A 10384-nucleotide genomic window follows, 5' to 3' on the forward strand; every position below is an offset into this window, starting at 1 on the left:
GAAACAATCGACATATATGAAAATGATTCGTTTATTCCTTTCTTTCTTCTATTTTTTTTTTCCCAACCAAATGAATTTTGTTTATCTAATTGGGGAATAAATAAAAAAACCAAAGATGAAATGATATATTCACCATGCAAGTTGAAATTACAAAAAAGTAATTCTACGTACAACCATAAAGTACGTAAATACCGCGCAGTCGCTTTAGAAAAGAGTAAAATCTACTATTAAAATTTTTTTTTTTTTTCATGTAAATCTCATCTTTTATTCACTTTTTTTAAAACGATTACGCGACGGTTACACAATTCACGGTTGTAAATATATTTTCTCATTACAAAAAAACCATCGCATATTCGTACCATGCATGGGAAAAATTATTATCCTTTTAATTATATTTATAGCTTGATTGTGGAGCTGTTCAGACATGACCTTATTCAATCAACAATTCTAATAAATCAAATACAAACAAAATAAGATGAAGTATCATTGATAAAAAAAGATAGCTCTAACAGAAAACGTGACTCAACTGAGTAAAACATAGTGTGATGACTTTGGAATCATCCAAGTGATTAATAACGGCAAGAAAATGGCTTTATTAATCGAAATTTTCTGCATATTAGAAGAATTAACACGAAACATAAACCAACCATGAGAATCATTTCTTAATATATATAAATATCAAAGTTTTCTGCATCCCCCCGTCTTTACAGCCAACCCTTTTGTCAAATAGTAACAACAGGGAGAAGAAAACATATGAAGACAAAAATCCGTGACTTAAACTAGAATAACCCGCCGCATTGGCTGATTAAGTTAAAATGGACTGCAACCGATCATACCACCCCAGAGGGTAGGCGGAGGACAAGCTGCCCGCCAAATACACTGCCAAGCATAGAACAAAATAATTTGAGAGAACACACAAATTATACATATAAGGTAAATCATCGCGTGTAATTATTAGAGGAGGAAAAATACATAAAAGTGTGCAAACCAACCTTTTGACATAATAGTAACAGAAGTCTGCTAAGATGAAAGTTTGGACAATTTCTGAGATAAGAACCATAGAAGGCCATAATCCATAACCCAGCGCTACCAGCAAGTGTCCACGACTATCTAAAACCTGTTGAAAGCAATAGCAACAACACATGGCAGCTTAGATATCCGAGTAGTCCACACCCCAAAGAGAAACATTTTTGTAAAACTTAAAGAAGCCACAGTTAGGCAACAATGCTGAATGCCATCTAAAAATAAATCTAGAATTTTAACATCGGTGGCACATGTGAACCATATAATATAGCTTATTGCTCTACTAGAGCAATTCCTGGAATAGTGATGTTCTTCACCTATAACAGAGAAAATCATTTACCACCAAATGTAATAGGGAGGTAGGGAGGGAATAATAAAAGCGGACCTCATTAAAAATCACCAACAAAGTATAAACCTAACTCAGTCATAAAAATTCAGCTTTTCAAGATCAAACCTGGAGAACCCAATGGGCACAGCTCAAGAACCTTGCCACACCTAAAGCAAACACGTAGTGAGCAGTGAATGGTTCAACAATCTGAACGGACAGAAATAAGATGAATTTTAGAGGCTGTAACATCTGTTTATATGTAAAACCTCAAAACATATCCCAATCGTAAAAAAAATGTACCTTTGTATTCTGCATTACCCGCAACTGGGGTAGCACTGATACAGCCTCCAGATAGACACAGAATGCCCAGAAGATCCGGTTCAGTAAATGGTGAGAAGTTGATGGATGAATGAACAAAGCCAACACGAAACAGGGTACTGCCTACATCCAAATTAAAAGGCAAGGATACTGTGTTTACAAGAAAGGTTAAAAAAACAAACTTTCCAAAAAAGTGTATCAAGCTAGGCATAAAAGAAGACAATTCAATAGACCAACCACACTTGGTTCTATTTCAAACAATAAACTCCTAGAAATTAGAAAGTTGGTATGGGAGAAAGGCGTTCGGCCATTTCACTCCTTTTTTCAATCCCTGGTTCGGTAGCATTGACTAACATAGAACCTAAGCCCTTTTGGTCTCAAGGCATGCATCTAACTCGGCAGAAGCACAACATAGATCGTCTAAGCCGCCACGGATTGCTTTGCGAGCTGGATGTCTGTTACAACTACAATGGTGGAGAAAAAAAAGCCAATAAAGCACCAGAATTACTGAAAGCACACAGTTCCAGAGGGACCAACCACTGAACTTCTAGGGGAAGGTCTAACATAGTGGGAGGATAACAAAATGGCGATTACCACTCATCAGAAAAAGGAATCGAGAAATTTTTCAAGTCAGAAAGCTCAAAAGAAATCCACAAAGTACTCTCTTGAAAATGGGGACAATTTTGCAGTCACTACAAGAAATTTCCAGGAGTATATAAACATGCATATATTGAAGTGCTGCTGGATGCAAACATAATCAGTGTACAAGGAAATCAAATAATTTGCCTCCATATGCATTCTCAATATGTCATCAGTGCTTCAGAGATAGAGCTTAAAAATAAGATGGTATAGAAATGATGGAAAACTCACCACAAAATATATTGCAAAATTGTCTTTGTCTTCCATGTAACTAGACTTTAATTTAAAGCGGATCATATAAATAACCCACAGGGTTGTCGCCAATGTAGCCAAATCAAGCAGGGTGTGTATATCATATTCCATAACAAAACTGCAGTAGAGCCTAACAGCTAAAAAAATAGCTGTTAATTCCTGGGATTTGAGCGATAGTCCTGCACATCATTAAAAGGTAATATATCATAAGGCCCTAAGAGCAGACAGAGAAACAAAAGATGTGCAGTATCAGGAAAACCTTCTAATACCCAATTCCTAAGAACTATAGCATTCTACAAGTTGAAATAAATAGGATTTTACATATAGTTTATTGTAAAAGGTGTATAGCTATTATTAAAAATGACGAAAAAAAGGGACTAACTTGCCTCCTATCAACTACTACTCGGAAGTAAGCAACATTTACTTCGAAGCATGAAATAGTTCATATGGAAAAAAATAGCAAGGTACAAAAATTTCTTGTTACTCCGCAAACAAGCCGTGTTTTCAGAATGAATCTCTGAGTGTTTGAGTTTGGTCCAATTCAAAATATAAAAGCTTGAGTTTAATGGACATTCATCGAATGAAGATCTGTTAGGAACCTAACTGGTTGAGTGGGGGTAAGGGATGAAGTGAAGTTGTTGCAGTGGTCTGTCGAAGGATAGAAAATGGAGATGAATTGTAGAAGTCTTGCAACACGGCACCGTTCCAAGCTTCTCTAAACTGTCGTTATGAAGCCGAGATATGATCTCCCAGCTCACGTTTCCCTTCATTTCTTCTTCCTTCTATCCTTCGACAGACCACTGCAACAACTTCACTTCATCCCTTACCCCCACTCAACCAGTAGGTTCCTAAAAAGATCCGGTCCTCAAGCTCGACTTCCGTGACAGCTTTGAAGGCAAGAAAAAACAAATTCCAGCCTGACTCGACTCAACCATCAATCTAATCCACAAGAAATTCGGAAATAAAAGAAAGAACCTCCCTTTATATCTAAATTTACCATTAATGAACTCTGAAATAAATAACCAAAACCAGAGCCCACTAACTGAACCATTAGAAAAATATTCGGAGCTCTCAGCTGAAGCGGGAAAGTTAAGAGAAAGAAAAACAACAATTTTTCCATATGGAACTCCAGTTCATCAACCCGAATATACCCAATTCGAAAAATAGAAAACGGAAACTAATCAAACGCCAAACAATCCGGCTCCTAAAATCGCCTATAACTCATACCGGAAAATAGTAAAAAAAAAAAGAGAGAGAGAGAGAGAAAAGAAGAAAACCTAGCTTCAGCAAACACTCATCTTTATCCAGGCAAGACTAAAATTAAAACCCTAGATTTACCACCAATTACACAAAAACCAAAACGTAAGAAAACCCCCAAGGAAAAAGTTCGAAACTTTACCAGCGCAAGAGTTCTCCTTCATGAGCTTGTAGATGAGTACGGATATTCCGATGGAGTGGACGGCCTCGGCGGCCACAAAGAGGTTGTCGTGGTCGTGGACAATGAATCGAAGCAAGACCAGCGCCGCCATGCCCGAGACCACGGCCAAGAAGGCCTTCACTTTGGGAGGCTGTCGCCGCACCCATGTCGACACGGCGTGGATCGGCTTTCGTTGAGCCCTCATGAGGGTTTCGCCAACCAGTTAGTTTCCAGGAAAGGTGTGGGCGAGAAAACGTGGGGAAAGCGAAGGAAAACAATATTAATGGACGTAGGTTCGGACTATTGATTTGGATTGATGATCGAATTTGCTTGGTCTTTTGCCTTTTGGAAGTGGAAGGCTGGAAGCATCGTGCCACCGAAGTGGAAGGAACGTTGTTGAGCTCCGTGACGTGTTTCGGGCGTGTTACTTTTTTCATCTTAATGCTATTTGTATTTTTAATTATTATTTTTAACTTATCCAGAAATTATTGTATTTTCTCGCAAAATAAAAAACAAATTATCATTTCCAATAGTGTTTTCTAATGCTTTGAAAAATAAAAAACTAAAAATGATATATGCTGACTTGAATTTTAGTGTTAAAATAGTTGTTAGAGTGAAAATTCAAACTTAGGCAAACTTAGGACTTCCTTTTATATAATGTTAAATAATTATTTATTCTAAAAATATTAATTTATGAAACAAAATAAACTTAATTATTTAATTTATATTTTTTAAAAATGTATTATTAATATTTTTTTTAGAGAAATGTTTTAGCCGTAAAGAAATTTTATATAAGTAAATCTATAAACTGACGTAGTTTAATATGATATGTCAGATTTATTTTTTAATAAAAATAATTTGATGATCTAACGTACCACATCAAGTCACGACAATCTATCTATTTATTTTTATATGATCTCTTTATAGTTGTATTATTTTTTTTTTAACAAGGTTACTGTTATTATTATGTATATATATATATATATATATATATATTTTTTTTTTTCTGTCTTGCAAGAGCATAATCAAACGCGCCATGAAATCCACACATCTAGTTTTTATGTAAAAAAGAAAGGGAAAAAAATCCCGTTGTCCCTCTTTAGAAGTAGAACCAATTTAAAGGGTCGTCAGCAAAATATTCACATCTCATCCAGTGAATGGAGAAGGAAAATGCTCCAAAGGACTTCGAATTCTTACATTCTTAAAGGTTTTCCTTTTCTTGCTCTGAATCGAGATTAACTGAGGCTGTAACTCTTAAAAAAATCCTAATGAAATATGAATAGTGTGTGTAGTTAGAACATGTGAAACGTTTATAATTAGCTCGATCAACAACACCTGTGGCTTCACAGAGTCGAACGGTACTGGTTTAAAAACTGGAGAGCTGTTAATCATTCGCCCAAAAGAAGCTTTACATCTTGACTGATATTTTGAAAGATTAAAAAAAAAAAAAAAAATCGTCAGAAGGATCTCCTTTTTTTCCAAAACAAAACACAGCTAAACTGCAACTACTTAAATGTCCACCAGAGAGAGAGATGAAGAAGAAAGAACTAACATACCATTGCAGTTATGAACAAGAAAAGAAAGAACACATGATACGTACTACAAATGGCTTATTGGTAGGAACCTGAAAGTTAAAAGGAAAAGGTGGTCAGCTTCAATTAGCTCTGTCCCTCCATCCTTACAGAACAGGCCTTTAGTGGATAAACTCGAAAAAAAAAAAAAAGGATAAATGGCATCAGAATGTCCATGAATTTGATCTTCTGAGCAGGGGCTTCGTCTGCTTGTCTTCTTCAAGGGCTACCATACCCAAATGAGATGGATCTTCAAGCATCATCCTTGCAACCAAGTAACCAGCAATGGACCAGGTCTGGGATTTACGGGCTTGCTTCCCAATATATCGACCAAGCTTCCCGTCGTAATATTCGGGCCAGTTATCCTTTAGCAACCTGCTTTCAGCAAGTTCAATGGCACGTCTGGCAATCTGGGGGCGCCCAGTCTTGATACATGCCGCAGTCAAAAGCCATAAAAGCACTGTACACATTTGACAACCACAAGATATCATCTAGAGGAAAACCTCTCACAGCTGGAAAGTCAGGCACTTAAATTTTCATATCATGATTGTTTCAAGGAATTAGTGCTCCCGAATTATCATGATGAAAAGCCTGATAAAGTACGTATGTGGGATAGTTGGGTTTGAAAAGCTTAAACGAAAGAATATAGCAATTTTGTGAACTATTAATTCCTACTAAACTTTAGTAGCAGATATTCATGAACTACAAAAATGACGGATTCAAGACTACTTGGGAAACTACAAAGTATTGTCAGGTGGTCTGGACTTTTAACTTCTCTTTTTCTTCAGAAATTTTGTGAGGGCAGAATCATGTTCTTACTTCCAACGTCTTCAGTTAAGGCATCAAGGAGTTTATTTGCATTGTATATAGACTATAGTTTCACTAGCATCATATGAAGTGTGGCACAGATTGTAGTTTGTGTTCTCTCATGAATCCATGCAGAGGTCAACTGTATAGAGGTCAATTACAATGCAAAAGCATACCTGGCCAAGATCCACCGTTGTGGTAACTCCATCTCGTATTTTTCGGGTCACATCCTGTTACAATCCGCCATTCATGGCCTTCTATTGCTGGATAACAAACCTTCAGTGGCATTTCTCCAACCAATTCTTCCCATCGTGATTCTATAAGATCCATAATTGCGGTGGACTGTTCAGGGGTTGCCAAGGATGACAGGATTGCAATGCAATTGCCCATGCAAAACCAACGAAAATCCATTCTTGCAGGACTGACATTCCCAATGAAGTAACCGCCACGACTTGGCATAAAATCAAAAATCCATTCTGGAAGAGAATCAGGTATTACATTAAACTTGTTGACGGCAGTGTGAGAATATTCTTCTGTTTTATATCGATATATATCATTAAGCTGCTTCAAATCTATCCAAAAATAACTTCTCATGTGAAAGCTTAAGGCATGAAGGCGTTTCACGATTCGTTCTACAACCTCCTTCCCTTCATCATCTTGCTTGAGTAAAAGCAAAGCACATCTTAAAGCCATGAAGAAAAGTGCTTGAATTTCAATTGGATATCCATAAACACCCTGAAAACATACATAATCGACAATGAAGTCAAATGAAGGAAGTTTACTGATAGGTTCAGGACAAAAGCAATTTAATCCAACATGTCTTTAAAGAGAAAATGGAACCACTAGATACTAGCAAACATCAGGAGAATGTGGAAGAGAAGTTTCTTTATCATGTCAATCACCAGAAATTCCATAAAGTAGTTGGTTCATTCCCTTTTTCTTAATTAAAAATAGAAATTTGTTTGGGGCCGATAAAATTCTCAAATTCCAAGAATATTTGAACTCCTTAACCCAACGGAGCCATAAGCCCCACAATAGAGGGGTTGACCACACGAATCCACTTTCACTTCTTGAAGAGAAAAATAATTTGGAACATTCATTATGGTTGGCATGTTGATTGTGCAACTTATCTGGTCACTTATGCCCTAACTTACCCTTCATGCATGAACCATCATGCTTAATGACAAGAAAGTGTTAATGCTATACTGAATTTACGTGCAAGAAGGTGTTTGGAGAAGATTCTGTAATATTCAAAGTTCCCTTTTCTTTAGCACTGAAACAGAGGCACTACAGGTGAAAAATAAGCCCTACTGAATTGAAATAAAAGGGTATGAAAGGTACTGAAGTTTTATTAGCCCTTTCATCCATTTTGCCGTTTGACGTTAAGTTAATGATATTTTTCCAATAACAAATACAAATCTTTGACGAATTTTCCTAACAGAATTAAGAAAATCATACTAGTGCCGCATGCTTAAATTTTTGTCCTTTACCGATTATTAGAAGGCATAAACATAAATTTTAAGAACTGACCATTCTACGATCAATCATGCAGCATCCATCAGCACAGAGAAGAGTTGGGAAAGTGTCAAACCCCTCTGAAAGACATAAACTCAGAATTAAGCGCATGCCCTTCTGGCATTCAGGCAGCTCAGCCAAGGAAGTGTCTCCTGTAGATTTTGTGTATGCCCGAAGCAATATAATCCACCAGAATCCAGAATCAACTGGAGCAACTCTTCCAATTGCACTCTCACCAAAATCTGCCATCAAAGTCTCATTGTTCCTGACTGGATCATGTAATACTTTGAAACTGGCAGGCATTACTCCTTCTCCTAGATGGAATCTATCAATCTTTTTCTCCCATGACTGAAGGCGCAGAGTCTTCAAAAGAAAATTTTTCACTATCTCGGGCTCCCCATTCATCAAAAAAGCCAATGCACTAGGGACAAAGTCTCTCACAAACACCTAGACATATAAAGAATGGTGCCAGACATCAACTAATTAAATAGTAATCATGAATACATTAGACAAAATATCAAAAGGCAGCACATGATTGACAGACTTGCACAAATGGGATTAAACCCATGGCATTCACAAATATAATATTATGGCTCATAGATAGCTGGCATGTGTAGAAGTATCGACTATCAAGAGTCTATGTGATGCATCATGAAGCATCAAATGTTTATTGCAATAACATGCTTTGATAACCAGAAGATTGAGCAAAAGTAGATAGATCAATAAACAAGATGACTTCAAGTAATGAATCTTTAGTTTCTGCCCAAATCACAAGTAGCACTACTTCAGAGCTTGTGTCTTAATGCTTGAAAAATTGAGTTGGTGTCAACTAGGACCACTTGTGATTGAATTATAAAAAAAACAACTTCGTATAAAGAATATTCACCTGATCATAGTTCATTTTTTCTTCAGAATTATCCAATGCAGCAATTGTCCCTACTGGTTGACCACGGAAATGCACCAATGATCGCCTCAAAGCATCCCAAGCTTCAGCAACCATTGGATGTGGTTCGAAGCCAAAGAGTGACCTTGGGGTATTATAGCCTGACCTCCTACCCGGTGAAAATGAATATTCAAAATGGTCGGTTATTCGGGAAGGGTTCTCATCAGTTCTAGATGGGGGCCCTGGGGATAAGCCACTAGTTAATTCGTGGAGCGACCTTTCGTCATATGATCTCTGTCTCTCCATATTCAAAGGCCTTGGCCTGTCTAACAGTTTTGAGAAATCAAATTCTTCAATTCCACCAACGCTAAATAAGGTATCAGTGGTTTTTATATGCCCATTCTGAGATAGGTCCACGTTGGGAGTAGACATTTTCAAAGATCTCAAATGCAAAATAAGGGAGGCACTATGTTGAGTTCAGCACACCCTGCAGTTAATTAGCAGAAAGTTGTGACAACAAATTCTTTGATGATCAATAACAGGCTATTGAGACATGGTAGAATTAGCCCTTCTAACCGATTACACAACAGGAACAGATAAAAGAATCAATCTCCAGTTTCAAAGGAAAAAATCAAGAATCCTATACATTCTTCATGTATCACCACTCAATAAATGACAAGAAAACACGTACGAACCTCTGAATCGAACCCGTTACAAGCATATGCATAGATTTAGGTGGGTTTCCCATTTTCTTGATTCTCTTATCCTCTTGATGAAATCCAAACAAACACGGGTTTTTGCCAATTCAAACGAAAATAAAACAAAACAGAAGAAAAAAAATTGCGCGAATGTTCATGCAGATTGCATACTAAATCGGCCACTAATCAGAGAAAAATCACGTAACAAGAAAAATTAAAGAACCAACCTCAGAGTCGGTCGCTCAAAGATTAAACCACCTCCAGGGATCGAACAGTAATGAAAGAAACCACCTCACTTTCTGACTGTTTAGAGTCTTTAGACTCGTGAATTCTTTGTCTGAAACTATAATAAGTGGGGGCCAGAGCCAGTACTCAAAACCCAACAAATCCCATGACGTATCATATGGGAAGATAGTGACCGTCTAGTCCCAGAGCCCCTGAGCGTCGTCACTCGTCACGGTGACCTCTGGGAAAAGAGAATGCGACTCTTGGGGAAGATCAATCTGTGTTTTGGCTTTGCCTATTGCCACGCGGGACGTTGGGTGTGACTGGGAGTTGCAGGTGGAGGCAGATGCTCGTAAGTAATATAATGCTGTTAATTAAAGTTTGTATCTTTGCTCACACTTCAACTCTATATTTTTATTTCTTTGATTACGTAATTGATCGAATAATCTCTCCTACACGTGACAATATTATTATAAATATAATATAAATAATTAAAATTTATATCAACATTTAGATGTTAAAGTAATTTCAAATGATTTAAATTGATTTATAAATAGTAATATTTTATAAATCATATAGATATATTTAAATGTATAAAATAGATTGAAATAAATTTAATTTTTTTTATAAAAATTTAAAAATTAATAAATCTCATCAATAATTAATTTATAATAAATTGAAACAAATTTGTTCATTTCAAACCAAACA

At 36.6% G+C, this 10384-nt stretch overlaps 2 protein-coding genes across 6 annotated transcripts; both read right to left on the minus strand.

The window, feature by feature from the left end:
- Nucleotides 1-638: 638 nt before the first annotated feature.
- LOC121254535 (ER lumen protein-retaining receptor erd-2.2-like) lies at nucleotides 639-4398 on the minus strand. The gene is made up of 6 exons (XM_041154618.1): nucleotides 3960-4398; nucleotides 2540-2739; nucleotides 1652-1792; nucleotides 1478-1558; nucleotides 993-1117; nucleotides 639-879 (listed from the first exon to the last, which is right to left on the minus strand). The coding sequence occupies exons 1-6, from the start codon at nucleotides 4180-4182 to the stop codon at nucleotides 831-833; spliced, it is 819 nt and encodes a 272-aa protein (XP_041010552.1). The 5' UTR covers nucleotides 4183-4398; the 3' UTR covers nucleotides 639-830.
- A 1112-nt stretch (nucleotides 4399-5510) lies between these two features.
- Nucleotides 5511-10061, minus strand: LOC121254537 (probable alkaline/neutral invertase B). 5 transcript variants are annotated; one of them, XM_041154622.1, is made up of 6 exons: nucleotides 9679-10025; nucleotides 9449-9461; nucleotides 8757-9240; nucleotides 7886-8317; nucleotides 6532-7090; nucleotides 5511-6008 (listed from the first exon to the last, which is right to left on the minus strand). In XM_041154622.1, the coding sequence occupies exons 3-6, from the start codon at nucleotides 9183-9185 to the stop codon at nucleotides 5713-5715; spliced, it is 1716 nt and encodes a 571-aa protein (XP_041010556.1). In that variant the 5' UTR covers nucleotides 9186-9240; nucleotides 9449-9461; nucleotides 9679-10025; the 3' UTR covers nucleotides 5511-5712. The 5 variants fall into 5 exon arrangements, with proteins under 5 accessions (XP_041010556.1, XP_041010554.1, XP_041010555.1 ...); XM_041154620.1 differs by lacking the exon at nucleotides 9449-9461 and having other exon boundaries at nucleotides 9679-10061; XM_041154621.1 differs by lacking the exon at nucleotides 9679-10025 and having other exon boundaries at nucleotides 9449-9555.
- Nucleotides 10062-10384: the final 323 nt, after the last annotated feature.

Source organism: Juglans microcarpa x Juglans regia, chromosome 3D (genome assembly GCF_004785595.1).
Source record: "Juglans microcarpa x Juglans regia isolate MS1-56 chromosome 3D, Jm3101_v1.0, whole genome shotgun sequence".
In the NCBI taxonomy this organism is placed as follows: domain Eukaryota; kingdom Viridiplantae; phylum Streptophyta; class Magnoliopsida; order Fagales; family Juglandaceae; genus Juglans; species Juglans microcarpa x Juglans regia.